General features: G+C 38.5%; 1 protein-coding gene across 3 annotated transcripts in view; it reads right to left on the minus strand.

Annotated features, from left to right (window-relative positions):
* NEK7 (NIMA related kinase 7) overlaps positions 1-20,055 on the minus strand; it is a 60,574-nt gene that overhangs the window by 24,841 nt on the left and 15,678 nt on the right. For all 3 annotated transcript variants that reach the window (XR_010081481.1, XM_063407691.1, XM_063407692.1), the window contains exons 3-5: positions 20,039-20,055; positions 12,549-12,611; positions 11,859-11,969 (exon numbers count right to left, since the gene is read on the minus strand). The exon at positions 20,039-20,055 is cut by the window's right edge and continues 124 nt beyond it. Coding sequence is in view for 2 of the 3 variants with exons in the window: in XM_063407691.1 (XP_063263761.1) it covers positions 11,859-11,969; positions 12,549-12,611; positions 20,039-20,055 (191 nt within the window). In the remaining variant the exon portion in view is untranslated. The remainder of the gene's footprint in view (positions 1-11,858; positions 11,970-12,548; positions 12,612-20,038) is intronic.

Here is a 20,055-nt window from a genome sequence, read left to right on the forward strand (position 1 = left end):
AACCACAGAGAATTTATCCATCTAAACAGGATGGAAAAGAGAGCTGCTAGATTTGCTAACAATGCTGAAAACTAAACAAAGAAACAAGCAGCATTTCCATCTGTAAGGTCTTAAAAATAATATAATTATCTTTAAAAGAAACTCAATTAACGCTATGTTGTTCCGTAATTAATTACTCTATCTTCTTCCCCCAAAATACATGTTCTCAATTTTTTCTTAGGCTGTTGTCCAATAGGCAAAATAGTGACGAAAAGCCACCAGCAAAAAGATGAATTTTGTAAAACTAGCTATTGAAACAAGTTGTACACTTCTAGGAAACAGTCCAGCAGGCACAGTTAATTCTGAGAAAAGTCAATAAGGAAAATTCCATTTCTGTTTAGAACCTTACCTTTTAACAAGAAATGTAAGCTGATGGAAAACACAGGCAAACCTATTTTTATGCCAAACAGCATAATTAAATTCATATAGCACACATGAACTGTATTCAAAGCAGGATCCTTTCCTTTCTCCTTAATTTTAAAACAGTCCAAAATGCAAAATGCAGTTCTAACGATTGTGGTGTTGCTCCCTCCCTACAGGGAAGCCAAAATGCAAAGATAGGATGCTGCAACAACCATTTGTAACCTCTGTTGTAGCACAGCACAGCAGCACCACAGTCAGTGCTGAAACTAATCCAGTGCTCAGTGCCTGCAGCATTCCGAGGTCCCCAACACCAAGATAACCTCACACAGCTCTCTCCCACTGCACACAGGCTGGCACTGCCTGCCCGGATTTGCCCCCAGAGGAATACAGCCTGCCATACAGCTCTCTGAAGTGCTCTCATCTTCAACACTTTATCATTCCCCTTCTTCCACCTGTCTGAGGCTCAAAGGACAGTCCTGATGTCCCTCAGACCACTGACCTTCCCAGGGTGTGACATGAGAAAAGCATGATCCTGTTTGAGGTGAAAGATCAATCTCAAACTAATTGAAACTGGGCAAAAAGGGAGCTGTTTGCACACGTGCATTAAAAATTGGGCAGTGCTGCAAGGCAGTGCTTTGTCAGGTAAGCAGAACTCCAGGTGTGCTTCGGCAGCAGGCTGGCTCCCAGCAAGAATTATTTGTTTCAAAAGCCATATCCCATGAAATTTCCATCTCCATCTGAGAATGGAATCACAAAACACTACTTTGAGGAGTCACCACAACATCAATACGTTGTGGATAAAACTGCAATTCAGTCCTTTAATATAACTGGACCTTTTGGTGGTCATAAATTTGCTAATCAAATGCCTTTAAGAGCTTTAAGACAGGCAGGCTGTATCACCAGCTCATATTTCCATCCCTTTTACAGAATGACTGAGCAGTTTCATTGTGGGGAAACAGAACTCTGCTGGTTCTCTAATGGATTGCTAAAAGAAAAATTAAATATTCTCCAAGCACCTCCATCCTAACGAAATTAAACATAGCTGCCCTGCACCTAAATAGCACATGCCATTCAGTTTCTTGACAAAATGTAAAGCATAGATGAAGAAAAACGTCTGAAGTCAACATAAAGGCATAAAATTATATTAAACTGAATTTCTAAAGATGATGCTTTAAAGGTTGAACTCCAGAAAGTGACAGCAGTTAACAGTTGGTCCTACCTAGGCTGAAAAGGCACAATTCAGACAATCCTTACAGGAAACACACAGGACTAGGTTTGGATTTTATAAGAAAATGAAGGATTTTCTGCACATGAGTAGAGAGTGAACACAGATGATTTCTACACAGCTAGAAATTCAGATATGACTGCCTGCACCTCAATAACCACTCTTGGGAAAAAAAAATCTAGCATTCAGTTCTGATGTTGGCGTATCGGAAGATTTCAAAGTGTGATTTAGTCTGGTTTAGAATAGAGAAAAAATAGGAATAAATAAGAAAAAAGACAACACAGTAAGTGTTTAAGAAGCTAACAACTCAAGAAAGCAAGATGTTTATGAACTTCTCTTGCATCTGAACAATTTTGCAGACTCATTACTTAAAAAAAAAGAAAAGGACTGTGGAACTGTCAAACAAGCCCACAAGAACATGTATCTGAATTTTTTCCTGCACATGCTGTAGCCTAGTGCTGTTTTTTGAAACACGGTATTTGGAAGAACAGTAAAATGAGAATGATGATTTCAATACTTTAAACAGATTTCTTCCTTCCTTTCAGGATTTGGTAAGAATACTGATCAAATCTTTTTGTTCTCATGACTTCATTTACAGCTTACAAAAATATAAAGCATGGAAGGTTTTTACATTTCATTGTATAGACTTATAACACAGTGATTCAACAATGAGATTCTAGTAGGAAGAAATCTGAACTGCATCAAGAGGAAAGAGATGCAAAAATGATTCCACAGAACTTCTGAGTAACACAATAAAGCTCCTGACCACTTCTTGACCACCGTGTTTCTTTGGGAGCTTTTTTTTGATATGGACAAGCAGGGAAAACAAAGAGGAAAGAGGAGGTCAGGCAGCCACAACAGAAATTAGAGAAGCACAAGCAAGAGTTCTCACTCTGTGAATGCAACAGAAACAAACCACAGCAGGCAAGGGCGTGCAAGCTCAAAGACAGACCAGTGAGCATGGACCACAACAGCCTAACATTTTAGAAACTCATGAATATAGAAAGGAGGCCTGGACCTAAGTCTTGTTTTCTGATTTAAAAGCTATAATTCTAGTAGCAATGCAGCATCCCAGGAGTTTTGCCTGGTTCTGTTCTTGGATTAATTCAGCTAATTTAGACCATGGCAAGTTTTCTGCCATTTTTCCTTGCTTTCTATGCAGAACAAAAATAGAACTTCCCACCACATCCTGATTCATTCATTCAGTTTGATATACAGTGTCATCAAATTTGCCTACATTTCACGAGTAGCAGCTGTCTCTTACTTGTAAAAAGAGAACAAATACCAAAAAAACCCACCCAAACTATTTGTCATCTATCAACCAAACATAGCAAAAGCAGCAAGTATTCAGCCAACAAAGTGATGAAACTAAAAATATTTACCTGGTTTGTTTTTCAACTTTTATTAACAGTTGCTTATATCTCCCCTTAGAGAAGATGCCATATATTTAATTTTTACCCTTTCAGAATTCACAAGAAAAAAGAGTTTTAAAAAATTAGATCTTACTCTATTAGTCATCTTAGTATAAAACAAACTTTATTTCATCAAGAGCAATGAAAGACTAAGATACAGTACAAAATCTAACACAACACAAAATAATAGTACTAACAAAAGTACCTACTGGCTTCAGAAGGACAAGTCAGTCAAATAAAACTGTGGTCTTTCCTTTAAAACAAACTAAAAAAAAAAAACGCCAAAAAACTCCACACCCCAAAACAAAACAAACACCAGAAGAATGCTGCAGAGACATCACAGAATTGAGATAGAAGCATCTTATTTCACACAAAATCAAAAAAGGACATTCACGTACAAGAAATATTAGGCCTTGTAAAAAATTCATGGAAAATTATTCATGTTTTGCATTTTGGAGTATTTATTTCCTGCTAATAATCAGACTTAGTAAGACTCCTGGTTAAACTCATATTCCTTAGAAAGCTCTGCACAAAGTCACTCTATATAAATGTATTTTTAGCCAACTTTCTTTGCAAGGATTCATTTCAATTTTCCTTATTGAGCAGCCCACCTACAGTCCCTCTGTTCCACCTAACATTTTTGCTGATGCAAAAGAGCAAGAACAGAGTGTTCAGAAATAGAGATCACCTACTGAAATCCAATATACTTGCAGAACCACTAATATAAAACTTCCAATACTGCATCATTTTCCTTGTCCCTGATGTTACTGCTGAGTGGGGCTCCTTAAAACACACAGCCACATGTTTAAATTCAACAGTATTTGTTTACATGCATCTCTCTCCAAAAAAATCCCCTTGGGAAAACTGGTACAGCATGAAGAGGTGAAACTCATGCTTGAATCATTAATTCTGCTTCCTAATAAAAAGCAATAGCATAACACAGTAAATATCAGAGGCTATCTTCTTAACTTTTTTTTCTTTTCTCTACAAACAAGGCAGACAGATCTGAAATCTCGATTCTGAGCAAGTTATCCACATAGTGCAAACTTTTCAAATGCAACTCTGTGAACAATTAAAATTAGTCCCCAAGTATTGTTTGCAGGGCATTTCAAACACGAAAAGTACCCAAACTATTATTCAATAAGATCTCCCATCTCTCCCTGCTCTTTAAAGGCTCCCAGACAATTTTAGAACCAGTGGGCAAAGGTGGAGATGAAATCTCCAAAGCCTCTGGTACAGCCTGTGTAAGTTAAATGAAGTTTACTGTCAAGTTAACTTCTCATAGCTGACTGACACCATTATTTTCCCTGTGTGAACAGCCAGTACTTCCACAACAGCTTCAGGTGTGATGTCTGTGAAGGCAACCAGCCACAAGACAAAAAACACTGTTCATTGTCTAATTATTTTAGCAGAAAATCTGCCTGCTTACTCTTGTTGTTGCAGTGGCAGACACACACAATGGCTGACTCACAGCAAAACTAACAAGGCTGCCTGGCAATTACCCAGCCCAATTATCCCACTGATTATAAGCTGGGGGACCAGCCAGCTCTCATTCTGCCAGCACATGTATGTAGTGCACACAGGGTGAACTGCTGCTGCTGCTGCTCTCCCTGTGCTCACCTGTGGCTGACAGCAGAGGTGACAGTGGGGCACGTGTCAGACACCCCAGTAACACACATGGATGGAGGAAAAGCTCACCAGGAGCAGCTCTGCCACCCTGCCAGGGATCTGTGCCTTCACTCTTTCTTTTAAGACTTCACAGCTCCATCCACAGAGCAGCCGCTTCCCCTGGGAACACCCCGCCCCACATTTCTACCTGCTACACAGCCAGCAGATACACAAAGTTGAATAGGATGCACTATTCTTTAATTACAGGAGGTAAGAAATTAAAAAAAAAAACTTTGTTAGCAGCTTTAGAAAAGGTTAGTGGCAAAAATTAGCCTGACTGGTTCAAAGCCCCAGGTTCCTCCTTTAGGAAAAGGTACATAAAAATAGTTTAGCTTTGATCTGTAATTAGCACACTCTGTGTTACACTATCCTACTATATTAAAGGCTTCTCCAAGCTACACTCTATCTTTTGAAGCTTTTTTCAAAAATGAGTACGGAAAAAAGCTAAGGTAAAGGTGATACAGAAAGCAAAAAATAAACCACTGAGGAAAAAAATATTTTGAAACTTTTAACATATATCAATGATGTAGCTTCAGCAAAGTGCCAAACTGTTCTATATTATAAAATATAACCATATGCTCAATAAAAATACTTTGTGTGAGGAGGTTTGGTGTGGGGGTGGTGGTACTTGGGTTTTTGTTCTTTAAATTAAATCTAGCAGTCATGGAAAGAAGAAAAAGCACGAGAGACATGGATACTGTTGAAAGCCAAAAGAACCAGATTCCATGTTTTAAAATCTGCAATTATAGATCAAGATAAATCAGTATTATGAAAAGAAAAAAGTTACACAATCATGGACAAATACTTTAAAAGTACTTTTCCCAAAACCATTATGTCAAGTATTTGAGCATAAATGTATATATTTGAAAAATCTCAAAATTAGACCCCCCCATAATCTCTCCCCCTTGAAAGTATTCAATTTTCAGTTCTGTTTTCTTTATGTTAGAAGACCCTTTACTCATTCATTAATGACACTCAGCTATAATAAGCAGCATGAAATTGTCTCTAGGCTTTGCTTATTGTGCACTATTCATAACCTATTATTAAACATAAGTTTCAGGGAGGGATACAGCTTCCTAGTATGCACTGTTGGAGTATCAAATTAATAAAATAACTTCACAAATGGCCTTCAAAATGATGAGGTAGTAACATCCCCATTTTACAGATTAGAATGTGGGCCAAAAATAGAGATCAAAAATGTTAATTAATTCTGGCACCGATTTAAGCACCTCCTTCTCAACATACACAGCTTTATGAAACAGTTCACCTTCAAAGCAGATTCCGCTCAGAATGAAGCTGTGAAAGCTCAACACTTCTACAAATCAAGACCCAGAGTTTTGCCTTGAATGTCAGAAATACAGAATAAGTAATTCGAATTCTCCCCATAAAACAGTGGTTGAAGTGGTTTATTCAGTATCCCTTAGGAAAAGAACGAGTAAGGATGGTCTTCGAAAAAACCCTGTACAAATCACAAAACCTTTGTCTTTCCAATTCCCTGCCTAGCAAATGACCATTGCAGCAAAGAAGGCAGCACAGCTGCACCCATTTCTACCCAGAGGAGCTGCACCCCTTTCTACACAGAGGAGCTGCACCCCTTTCTACACAGAGGAGCTGCACCCCTTTCTACACAGAGGAGCTGCACCCCTTTCTACACAGAGGAGCTGCACCCCTTTCTACACAGAGGAGCTGCAACCCTTTCTACCCAGAGGAGCTGCAACCCTTTCTACCCAGAGGAGCTGCAACCCTTTCTACCCAGAGGAGCTGCAACCCTTTCTACCCAGAGGAGCTGCAACCCTTTCTACCCAGAGGAGCTGCAACCCTTTCTACCCAGAGGAGCTGCAACCCTTTCTACCCAGAGGAGCTGCAACCCTTTCTACCCAGAGGAGCTGCAACCCTTTCTACCCAGAGGAGCTGCAACCCTTTCTACCCAGAGGAGCTGCACCCCTTTCTACACAGAGGAGCTGCACCCCTTTCTACACAGAGGAGCTGCAACCCTTTCTACACAGAGGAGCTGCAACCCTTTCTACACAGAGGAGCTGCACCTCTTTCTACACAGAGGAGCTGCACCCCTTTCTACACAGAGGAGCTGCAACCCTTTCTACACAGAGGAGCTGCAACCCTTTCTACCCAGAGGAGCTGCAACCCTTTCTACCCAGAGGAGCTGCAACCCTTTCTACACAGAGGAGCTGCAACCCTTTCTACACAGAGGAGCTGCAACCCTAACAGGGTCACATCACATGCTGTTCCCAGCGGTCTGACCCAGCCCACCCAGGCTCTCTCCCTGCTGACAGCCAGTGTGTCTCTCAAGGATCCTTGCCCCATCTGTCCCATTCTCTGACAACACCTCAGCTCTTCTCCAACCTCCCTGTCCCCATGTCCAGTATTGGAAATCCCATTTCACAGTCCCCCAACACACTGCTCTTATTCTCTTACATTCCCCAGTCTCTGTTCCCAGCAGCACAAATTCCCTGTCTGCCTTCTCTCAAACACAGCCAGCCAGTACAGGCACACTTGTCCTCCTTCCTCCCAGTCCGATCCTCTCTCTGCGCCTAAGGATCATCAGCTACTTGTCCCAGCCTACTCCTGGGTCTGCCTTGTCTTCTGTCTTCCCCACATCACCTCAGATCACTCCCTTTCGAGTAATTGTTAGAAAGAACAAACACCCTCCAGACGCAGGAAAGCTGCAGCCCCATCCAAAGCACCTGGAACAAGCTATTTCTGGCGATGCCATTTCAGTCACCCGTCCTGCTCCAGGTCGAAGCACTGACTGTCACTCAGGTTGGACACGGGAGGCTCACACAGCTCTACATGTACAGAAATTTTCCCCTTTTGGAATTATGCTCCAGTAATTTCTCTTAAGCACACGTTAGAAGAATTGAAATTTAGGTAAATTTTCACAGCCATTATTGTAAGAAAAATCCCGAGTTTTACATCTGTTTCAAGGCACAAAGGGGCCTAGAATATTTCAGATTCAATGGTTGCAAGATATTATAATGAAATGTTGGCATGCAACATTTTAGTAGGAAATTGCTGTATTTTGACAAACTGAAAACATTCTCACACAACCAAATATTTGGCAATCCTAGCAGCAAACAGTCCTGGTGGACATGTGTGTGCATGGCAGAAAACAGCTTCTGCAACACTGCCATTCAAAAAACCCAAGAAATATCCTTTTTCCCACCAGCTTTCCAAACAGCAACGCCAACTATCTCCTACAACTGCTGAAGTTTCAGATCAATGTTTTGGATAATAAAGAGATAGATAACCAAACAATAACCCTCCCCAAAATCCTGGGAATGGCATGCAAAATTTAACACCTGGCCTGCTAAATTCTGCTTCCAGCTCATGAAAGGACAGGCTAGCTCTCACGTAGGTAAGCTAGCCAACCTCAGAGTGCTGCAAAGAAGCCTCAAACTCCAGAGCTAAAACACTTTGGCATGGGAAGGAGGGGCTGCATTCCAGACCGTGTGGAGAGGAGAAACTGCCTGATGCAGTTTCATACAGTGAAGCCCAAAATATCCACCACTAGAGAAACATTAAAATTAGAATTGATGAGATTTCAAACAAGTCTGAACAGAGCTCCAGCTCCTGCAAGGAACAATTTAGATCTGCATCAGCTGCTTGGAAAGAAGTGACTATTCCTGCACTTGGATTATGCTATAAAAAACAAGTTCAAGGACAAAGAATCCACTCTCCTAGCTATAGAAACTTGAGACATCAATAGGAATTTCAAACTGATGAAATGTTTTAAAGTATGTTATTTTACCTAGCTAATTATAGCATGTTTATCTTTAAATAAAGTTGAAAAAATACACACAAAAAGTGCTGAGGTGTGGCTGAATTGCCTAGGTGACATTTTGCAGAATTCAAGTTATTTTCCATCCATCTTGAGAAAGTTGCACACATATTTTCAGCTTTTCAGATGAAAGCTTTCATGCTTGTTTCCAAAACATGATTAACTTCCTTAAGATCTGTATGACATATTCAGTTTAAAGTTTGCATTTTTTTCAGTGCACTAAGATTATTTGCCAGAAGAATCTAAAAACTAAAAATAACTGCAGAAATTAAATGGACTTTGAAGTTTATTGCTGAGTTAAAAAAACTCCAAGATTCTAGTGCCTTGATAACATCCCTTCTTGCAAGACTAGTAATTTTATATTTAACCTTAAATAATATGTTAATTATTCTGCAAGGTAATTCAAATTCTCTTGTTTCAACATCTTCAGGACAGACTTTACTAACTAGCTCTTTTATTGAATTATTATAATGCGTTTTCTTAATTCAATTAGTAGATTCTTCTATATTTGTGGCATTATCTTTATCCAATATATGAAGCGCTGTTTGAAAATAAAACAAACTAAAAAACCCACAGAATATTTTCACTCTGTCACCGTTTGTGGCAGAGAACCAAGACTAGTAAGAAAAGGGACCAAGCCTCAAAGTTGCCTTACAACGTTATTGTATTGCAGAAGGAGGTGGCATTGTGAGGTAACACCAGTTCTCATGAACTGCCCTGAACCTTGGCAGCCACACCATCACATGTTCTGCAGTGGCAACCACAGACAAACAACAGACCACAGGCAACTGGGACTTAGCACAATAGTTAGTCATGATTTGCTTGTAATATCTTTGAGGTAGTAGTATCCAGCAAGCTGATTCACTGATAGAAATATCAAGAGTTTTTCCTTCTTCCACCATGCCCATGGAAGGGTTACAGGGTGCTGAGGTACTGCAGTGCAGAACCAACTGTGAGTCAAACACAAACATTTCCCCCTCCCTGATGTTTCCCTTCTCAGTTTTACTGATATGCCAATACGCCACATTTGAGAATTATAACTGGCTATTAAAAGCTGTACAGTGAGAAATCCTCCATTTTGAACTCTGTTGCTTTTGAGAATGGAGCCTATATTGAAACATCTCCCTGTGACAGAGATAATTAAAAAAATAATTAAGGTAAAGTGGATTAAATCTGTGTATGTACATACACAAACACAGCGGCAGAGAGAACACATGAGATACCTCTGCTTTCATTATGTGATATGTAAATGCCAATGCACAGCTGCTTTTTTTGGACATACAGCAGATTCTATGAATTCTATTAGAATACATCTGAATGCACCAAATGATTTTCCTCAGTTGTCTACTCAATGGGGACAAAGAGAGTATTGTTCACAGGTGACAAGAGGGACAATATAAAAACTGGGCAGTAAGGATGTCGTTCATTAAGGGAAGAACTAAAGAATTCATTAAGGTGCACACTGAGGCACAGCAGCCTTGTAAGTATTCTCTGATGTGCCAGTAATGTCATAACAAATACCTAAGTAAACTAGTTAAATAGTTTTCCCTCACATTATCATTGGTTTTAGTGTCATTCAAGCTGTGGTCATTTACAATTTCAAAAACATCCTTGATCCCCTTTAAAATCACACCAGCCTGGTACCCAAACACTGTTCTAAGGGTGTCTGGACATTCTGCAACAACTTGGAGCAACATTCTAGCAAGAACACTGGAAACCAAAGCATTCATTTGGCTTGATAACACAACATAGTTATTTACCTTAACAGTGTGACAGGCAGCCGCTCTTCTAGGAAGATTCTATACTATTACATACCACTTATTTTTCAGGCAATTTTTAAAATACATTTTTAAGACTGGTGAGTCTCACATTTAAACTCATATTGTCAAAGTAATCTACCAAACCATTTCCTCCACCAGCAGCATGAAGACACAGTGCATTCTGACACCTCATACATATTTAATGATACCCTGATAGGCTGTCATTAACATCAAACAGCAATCTAAGTTTGCTACATTAAACATGATCCCTGTGTTAAGAGGACAACCACAGAGTGCCTCCAAGATCGAGCCTGTAAGAAATACCCACCAACTTGAACAAGGTGTAATGAGGCCAACTGCACTGAAAAAGCCACACATTGGATTTTAAATTAAATAATAAAAAAAAAAGCAAGGGAAAAAGAGAAAAAGCTTCAGTGGGTCATAAGACCAGACATGCCATAAGGCAATCTGTCACAGAGTACTCATATTAGTAACTGTTGTGTCAAAACTGAACATTCAAAAGAAAAGACAAACCTTCCTTTATGTTCTATGAAATGTAAGCCCACAGAATTAATAATTCATGAGATGAAGAAAAATATCACATTTGGCTATAAATATTAACAGACGCTGTCAACCTGCTTAGAACTAAATTTTGACTGTCCTACCTTACAATTATCAATTTAGAAAGGAATAGTCTTCAAAAGCTCAAAAAAAAAAAATCAGCATGAAAAGTCATTAATGAAGAAATTAACATTCTCTATTCATGCAGGTCCCTAGCAAAACAGCCTAAGTGTGTTCTGTGCCTGGTGCTGCTGAGTGAACACTAATTGACTGGCATTGTTTGTGCCCACAGTGGTGTGCTGTGTTGACAGCAATAATGCTGGTGTGGACACAAGGAAAAATGCTAAAATAACATACTAAACTCAAGACACCGTGGAAAAAGGGAAGGGAACAAGAGGAAGTAGTTGTCAAATGACAAAGAAACATTAAAAAAGGCATTTAAAACTTCATGTAAGTTTTAGAACACAGAATTTTACACAATGGGTCTTGGATAGATTTATCTGATTATCTAAATAGCTATTTAAATATCACCAAAAAAAAGCAGTTAACCCATAATGCACAACCACATATCAGTAAACTCACTTCATGTGATGGCAAAGAAATATGAAATCTATTTTTAGCAGTTCAAGATCTAGAAGACACTTCTGCTGTATGGCTACAGTTCTCTGCTTTCACTGATATTATTGAGAATAAAAAGACAATCATGCCAAAAAATTCAGAATGCAATCCATTAAAATGGATTGTTCTAAATGGTGATGACAGTGCTTTTCTTTACAGGCTTTTTTTTACCCCAGTGCTAATATAACTTCAATCTACTTACGGCCCCATCTGCACTTACATTCTGAGCAGTGTTAAAACACTTACATAAGCATCAATATTGGCATACATTAAAAAAACAATCAGATTAAACACCTTACTTTTCTCTACAGATCCTGACATTTTCACTGCATTTCACCCAGTGATCATCACACAGAATGAAAACCCGAAATTGATCATTACAAGCTCTTATTTTTTTTAAACAAGTTAATCCCTACCTTTATCATTCTAGAGAGATCTCCAGCATCTGCTAATTCCAACACTATGTTCAGTTCATTGTCTTCAATGAATGAGGCATAATATTTGATTACATTTGGATGATTCAGTTGCTAAGAAAGCAAAATAGTAATTCACATTTTAGTGTAGAGCACGCCACATGTTTTAAGACTGACATAGGTAACATTCTTATTTAGGCAAACAAAACAACCCCTAAAATCTCTTTCACTCTGATACAAATTACAAAAAGTATATGCTGACAAGAAGCATTTACAAATAATTTGCAAGAACAGGATGGAATTTTAGGACCTACATGGTGACTGACATCACAATTTTAGAGGAATTTCACTTCAATGTATATATCCAATAGCATGCCAAACTTATCCGGAACAGTGAAGTCGATTTTTGAAGTAAATAGCAAAATCAATTTTTGAAGTCAGGATTTTACTGTACAAAGGACAGAGTCATTCACAATATTGCAATTCTGGCAGAAACTTCTACTTCAAGTGTTACTTATTATTCTATCAGATTTACTTTTCAATATTAGCTTTTAAAGTAATAAAGATCACAAAATTCTTCAAAGTGAAGCTTTTCAAAACTCTACACAAAAAACAGTGGAAACCTCAATTATGTCTATGAAAAACATAACATTTTTTGATGATGGTTGCACATTTTCTAAATAAATCTTTTACCTTAAGAAGATCTATTTCTTTGATGCAGTCAGCACGGGCTTTGGCATCCATTAAATCAAATATCTATGCACAAGAAATAAAACATTTTTATTAAGTGATAAAAACATAGTAAATTGAGTGATCATTATCATTATTTCATAGCATCCATAAAGCAACCTAAATTACACATTTCATAGCAAAATGTAATATTACAGTGAGAAATATTTCTAATGCTCTGATGCCCTGATTTAGTGCTGTGGCCATTCTATTAGCCCCTGATAGGAAACAAGTCCATTTGAAGTACAAGCTTTCAATGACTTAACTGCCACCTCTGCATATCTGTTCCAATACACAGCAATAATTTAGCACAGCTTACAAATGGCTCAGATCTCAGGCTCCTATCCCATCCTGCCACTCCATTTCCACAAACTGATTCCTTGGTACTGAGTATATTTTTTTTTCCCCCTTAGTCTTGCTACAGTCTTCCATTCCAATTCTAAATAAGTCACATTATTTTACTCTCAGGATCAAAACTTCATTGTCACCTCCAACTCCTTCTCTCCCATTTCCTTCCCTTCAGCCAGCAAAGAAGTGACTCGGGTTACACTATTTGTTTATTAGAGCCCTTTTTGCTAAGCTCTCATTTGTGAAAATCTAGAATCAAGGCATAGGAAAGAAAGAGAAAATTTTGTTTGTGTATTCTGGATAGTATTCCCAGTACTTCTAATTTGTTATTAAACAGCATGGAACAGACTAGACCAAGCAGCTGCTCTCCCCAAAGGACAGACTTAAGTTTTATAAACATGACTCCCTCTACTTGTGCTGAACTTCACAAGCATCTTTGCACATTTGTCACAGCTTCAGCTAAATTGAGTATTTCAAAAATTACCTCAATTAAATATAGTGAGGCAGTAAAAATAAGTCTTATCTGATCTGTACAACCGCAAATACAGACAATCTTAAGATTTCCTGTTTAGCATTCTTGTGCTTCTCAGATTTTGATCCAGATCTAACCTCAAAAGACTATAAATAGTGTTTCCCAGAAATCCAGAATTTCAATTTCATAGACATTAACTTCCTTCAACAATAAGATTTGTAAAAAAAGACTAAAAAAATGCGAAAATATTCAATCTGTGGCCTCTGAAGAACCTCTGTATTACACCAGATGCAAAAAGCTTTCAGAGATTTTCTCTCTGAATAGATGATCTTTTATTCTGCCAAACTGCTGCAGTTCAGACCAGAGGATGCCAGTGTAATAAGCCATGTCAGCTCACACAAGGAGGTTACTGTAAACACAAGGAAAAAACCTCCGTGCTTCCTCACCAGCAGATGACTCAACACTGTCTTGCCCTGAAAAATGGAAGTGGCAATGAAAGACTTTAAGAAGATCCTTTCAAGTGCATGTCAGGACTGCACACGGCACCTGGCAGCTCTCGGAAGGTTTGTTTAGCAGGAGAGGCTGCCCTTTGCCCGCGGGGTGCTGCAGACTGGCCATTAGTGGAGGGATGTCAGTACTTCCATCACCACTGGAACACTTCAGAGCTTTGCAGGCAGATTAATTCCACCTTCAGCTCCTATGACTCAGCAAGCCCAGCTGAAAGGTCAGCCTGTGCTCCAGCGTGAGCACTGCACACAGATCTCTCTCACATGCACACAACTGAGCCCTGTACAGACAGTACCCCCGTGCCATCAGCAGGCCACAGACCATCCACCCAGACACACTGCCCAAGGACTTCCAACCCTCTGTCCAGCCTTCCCTGGCACTGCACTCGTTCTCAGAGCTGGGTTTTAGCTGTAGCACCACACGCCCTGCAGCTGAGTGACTAAACTGTAACCAAGTCATTGCACTCAAATGACTTGTGTCTAACCCTGTTTTAGATCCAGCTCGGCTCTCTGCAACTGCACGGCCTGAAGGGAATTACAGCACATACAACAAAAGTCTAAAGTAATTTTGGATTTTTGGGTAGGCTTGAAAAATAAGCTTTTGGATCAACACAAACTGACTGCTTGAGATCACCTACCAAAGTCTCATATAAAGACACTATCAGCATCTTCCTCCCAGCAGAGCTCAGGTCACTGATGATGCTCCACACATCGATTATTGGAAACTAGCAGTAATTAGACATTAAGTGTTATCATCGCTGTAACTGGCTAATACAAACTGCTGTGTTTAGATTAGACTGCTAGGGTATTTATCAGACTAACAGTAATTCAAATTCTTGACTTCACTTCTGAGATCAGGATCACAGGGTAATTCAGTTTGGAGGTATGCTTCTATAGTCAGCACCAATTCCACTCACTACAAACCGCGCAGTGTAATACATTCTTATGTAAACTTTTAATTCTTTTCCCCTGATTTTTATTTTCAAGGACTACAATAAGATCAACATTTCTAAAAATGAATTATGATTGTATTAAAAAAACCTAATAAGCAGCAAACAATAGGGTAAATATTTTTATGATGTGATAGTTTTCATGAGTGTAATCAAAAAGTCTAATTGTGGTAAGCTTTTTATATTAGTTAGCATTTACTGAAACTCCTTAAAACAATTAGGCAAATACAGCTGAAGAGATTTAAAGCAGCATTTTAAAAGCCCATAGCAGTTTTTTCCCCCTTAGCAAGCACACTGAGTGAAATAAACCTTTGCAGCTCTCAGTTTTTCATCTCATCCTGCAATCAACTGTACAAAGGGAGAGCAGAAGGACAAAGATACATTGATGGTTATCACACTTGTGTGAGCTATGCAACTACGGGATCTCTGGTGACTTTGCACTCCATCTCTTCTCTAGTACCTCCATGTGAGCATGGATTATAGTCTTTTTCTTTCAGCATTCCAGAAATGTCAGCTGTAAGTACTGTCAAGAGATATTGGTATTTTTAGAATAGTTTCTAAGCTGTTGTAAGCTACAGTGCAGGAACTGTTCCCTATGCAGATGTGTAAACTAAACAAAGGAGCTGCAATACATGAATTCAACTTCCTAAGTGAAGTTCTTATATTCATGTCCCCAGAACACTACAGGCATAGCAAAAAGGTTTAGAAACACAGAACCACCTGATGGAGAACATCAAGCCCTAGCTTCAAAGTCCAGACCTTATCTGATCAACTATCAGCTACCAACCAAATCCATCATCTGAAGTGAAGGGCCAAGTTGGGAATCTACCTAATTCCACTTGATCTAGACCATCACTTTCCCAGATTTTCCTCTTCAGCATTGGAATGGATAAATTTAAATGATGAACTTATGTCTGTTCTGTTTGAAATTCTGTATCAATAAAAATACCAAAAAGCATTTCCAAACAAAATCACTAGCATGACTGCTGTAACATAAACCTTCAGAGAAGGAAGCAAAATAAAGACCTGAATGCACATAAATATTAAGAGATACAATACTGAACAGCAACAAGCATTAGAGTATTTTGCCACCACAGCACTGCTGTGCTGAGACAATAGTGCTTCATAAAGTGTGAAATTACAAGTGCTTTTCTAAGATTAATTAACTGTAATTCAGGCCTGAAGTAGCAATCCACTGACAATGTACAATGAATAATGAATGTACGTCCTAGATAAAAGGATTCTTTGTCTGAATCTCTAACATGGGGCCTCCAATTTTGGAATGAAAGGAAAAGAAAGAGTGAACAATGTTAGGCAGAAATGCAATTAATCTGAAATTTTATTGAAATATGCAGCTTTACATATTTGAAATTTTGAGTAGCTAACGTTTCCTTAAAAAATAGCTCCTACAGTGAACTCATACAGCCTTACAGTAACTAACTTAGATATTTACCACCGTTTTGCCATTTCAAGGTGATTTGTGACCAGTAATTGTTACTTTGCCCTCGGAAGGGGCTCCTGGAGTGGTCTTTGCTCAGAACACTGCACTGTAGCCCAGGCACTGCTGCAGGGGGTACCCAGAGCTGCAGCAGCAGAGAGGCACTGCTGCTTCCTCAGGCATCATCTGCAGCATGGTTTGGATCTGACACTTAACACATGTTAAGAAACTTACCTAGGAGCTTTCCAATTTATACTGCTACAGCCACAGTTTACTTGGGGCTGATCTTATCTGATGTTTCTTTAACTCAAAATACAGTTTAGACATTTGTAAAATGTCTAAATGTCTTCAGTAGTGAAAATATGATTTTATTTCTGTTTTTATTTAGGTAATATTTTAACAGCATCTCAGAAACATAGTTCCATGCTGGAAAAAGAGATAATCTAATTATTACTTTCCTAATTACAAAAAAACCCAAACCAAACATAGGAGGATGAAGCACAAAGGGAACAACATGAACCAAAGACCCAACGTATCATTTCGTGAAGTCTACTGGTTAAATTACTATTAAAAACCCTGTAAGTTCAACAGCTCTTGCTGTACTACATCCCCTAATAAAAACCAAATTGAGAATACCACTTCTGTCATCTGGACTCAGCAGCAACTACAAATTCAGGAAGAGTGGTTTCTGTCACCATCTGCTTGTCCTTTCTCCCACAGCATCTTGTTGCTCCTTGCTTCTGCTCACATTTTATTCCACAAACATACATTTTGTACACATTCCCTTAACATTTATCAATATTGTATATATTTCAGCCAAATAAAATTTTATTAGCAAAAAATAAACATTCTTGTTGGAAAGCTTCATAAGAACTCAAAACTGGCAATCTTTTTGGAACAAAAAATGGCCTGAGATCCTGCAGCTCCAAGAGAGGATAACTGCAGGATTCTAAGCACCATTAGCCCTTGACAGTAGAGACACACATGGGGTGCTATTACCAAATACACATATAAGAATCCGTACACACCTAACCCAGTCAGGAAAATGAAATGGGGAGGGGATGGAACAGACATGACTTGTAAGATTGGAGAGGAAGGAGGGCATGTGAGATGTGAGAAGATGTGAGATGAGAATGGCAGATAATGGAAAAGTACAAGTTCAGATCTCAGTTCTGTTACTTAACACACTGTAGAGCATTTAGAGACACAGTCTTAATGTGGAGAGTGAAATCCATGCACAGGTGTAAAATAGCTAGAATAAAGCCTCTCTCTCATAACTGAAAGAAGCATGAAGTCCATGCTGAGCTTCCTTTAAAAAGGCATTAGAAAAAAAGGAGTATTTTAGTTGGAATAAAATCACACACGATTGAAATCAAAAGGAAGATGCACCACCATAGAGTAGACTCATTTTTCAGCTCCTCTGAAAAACAATTAGTTCTCAACAAAAGACATCCATGAAAATAAATTTTATAGTGAAATTAAGTATTGTGACTATATTTACCAAAAATATTTCTACGCAATCTTAGCAAAGGTCACAGAAGCACAGTAACAATTATGATGGCCTTCTATCCAAAAGAAACAGCTTTAGATGTCAACTATGCAAGCTGGAATGGCTGTGCCAGACACCCTGTGCTGCCACAAGCCTTGTGAGCTGAAATTATATGCTTAGTAATTTTTTCCCCTTCCAGGTTATGCAAGTCTCACTTTCCATTCAGTCAGTAGTCTACACACATCCAGCCCCCATAAGGAAAGTGACTTTACACAGGACACAGCCCCTCTTCATGTGCACTAGGTAAAAATTTTCAATGGAAAACCAACAACCTATCTTGGACACTTAAAGACAACTGGAACCCTGATACGATAAAGCCATTTGGGAAAGGCACAACTCTTTAACACCATTTCCTACCAACCACCAAGTATATTGTTAGAAAATTATTGAAGTATTAAATACAAATTTAGTAAGAAAGTTTTTCTGCTGTAGAAACCATCACCTGCATATGGACAGCATGATGTCATCTTCAGACACAAAAAAAAAAATCTTCTGTCAAACTGGGAAGTCTGCTGTGAGAATACAGCTACACATACATACTGCCTTTTGAAATGCTGTGAGGAGTACACATGCTAAAATGCCTCTGTATTCTTAATGCAAGCGCTGTTATAAAAATTTCATGGTTGGACTTTTATGACTTTCTTCAAGTACCCAGGCATTCCACATGCACCTTAATTGACATGCATTTCAAGTCACATTTGACCTTTTTGGTTTCTCACACGCTGAAAATGAAGGAGGAATTAGCCTAATGTTTTAAGACTGTTGATCAAAGTTCTTAGAATATATTCCAGCTTTTGAAGTAGTATATATCTGGCAGTTTTCCCAGAAGGGGGAACCAAGTCACCTTTTTTATGACTGCCAGGACTGCCCTGCCTCCTGGTGCTGCAGCACACAGGAAATCACAGAAACGGAACAGCAACTCGAGATATGACAGAAATTTACAGTGCATGCATTTAACTCAGCAAAACCAAAACTATTAAAATGCAGAAACTCTAAAACTATCTACAGAATATTACACATATTGTTTTGCAGTCTATAACGGTAAAAACACCCTTTCAGATCTGATGGCAATACTCCTTCATGTATTACACTAAACTTATGTCAAGATCAAAAGTGAAATGCCAATTTTAGTTTCGATTTCAAAATTAAACACGTTGTCAGAGAACTTTCATAGTAAATCCAGTAGGGAATTCTACAGGTAATGCTCTGAGCAGTTCCAAGCAAAAAGAGAATGGAAATGATACTGGACAGAGGCATAGCTCAAGCTGTCTTTTGCCTATGTGACAGTGAAAAATATTTCAGTTTGAAAAGCTGTTTTGATTTAAACATTTTAAAAATTGCTAATTGCTAAGACAAAGTATCTGAACAAATAATCAGTCCATTTCTTACGTTAAAATTTACTAGGGCTGGGCTTAATGGTTTCTCAGCCACAGTAACTTACTTAGCCTGCTGCTCTTCCATCTTCTGGGACAACTGCTGCTTCACTGCTGGCTGAACCATGAACCTTGGAAGCAGCCAGGCTCCTCAAGAAATTTTTTTTGACCAATGCAATTCACTTAGATCCACAGTGCACTTGCATTTCATTACCATGTAGAGCCCCACACACAGATGTATTATTCATGAAGATGATCATATGAACTGAGCTGTATCCCAAAATCTGAAGGAAACTCTGAGCTATGATCCAAGCACAGTTTTGATTTGTATTTGTCTCAGGTAGTTTTCAGTCTTTTGAAACAGTAACTCCTTTCCTTTTCACTATTACAGTTTTGATTTCATACAGACCTTATTTGATTTATGCACTTTTGAAGCATGGCTACTTAACTGAAAGATTACAGATGTTTATTCAATAAAAAATGCATGGATCTGCATAATATATTTTCACATTAGACACCACTAAATATTTATATTATTTATAGATTCCAAGCTTTGGTTAGGACATACAGCTCATTTAGATGTGTTATCTTTTCCCAGAAATGCTGTACTTTCAATTTCAAAACACTGGTTTGTAGAATACAAAGTCACGTATGAATTTTCAAAGTGCTTAATTCCCTGCTATCTCTAAACATTTAAAAATCCATTAAAATCACATCGGAATGTCACATGCCTTTCAAATTTAGCTGTATATTTTACATATATATACAAAATATGTAACAATTAAATATTTTAGTATTTATACAAGAATCATCCTTACCTGAACCTTCTTCAGAG

Source organism: Prinia subflava, chromosome 10 (assembly GCF_021018805.1).
Source record: "Prinia subflava isolate CZ2003 ecotype Zambia chromosome 10, Cam_Psub_1.2, whole genome shotgun sequence".
NCBI classification, from domain to species: domain Eukaryota; kingdom Metazoa; phylum Chordata; class Aves; order Passeriformes; family Cisticolidae; genus Prinia; species Prinia subflava.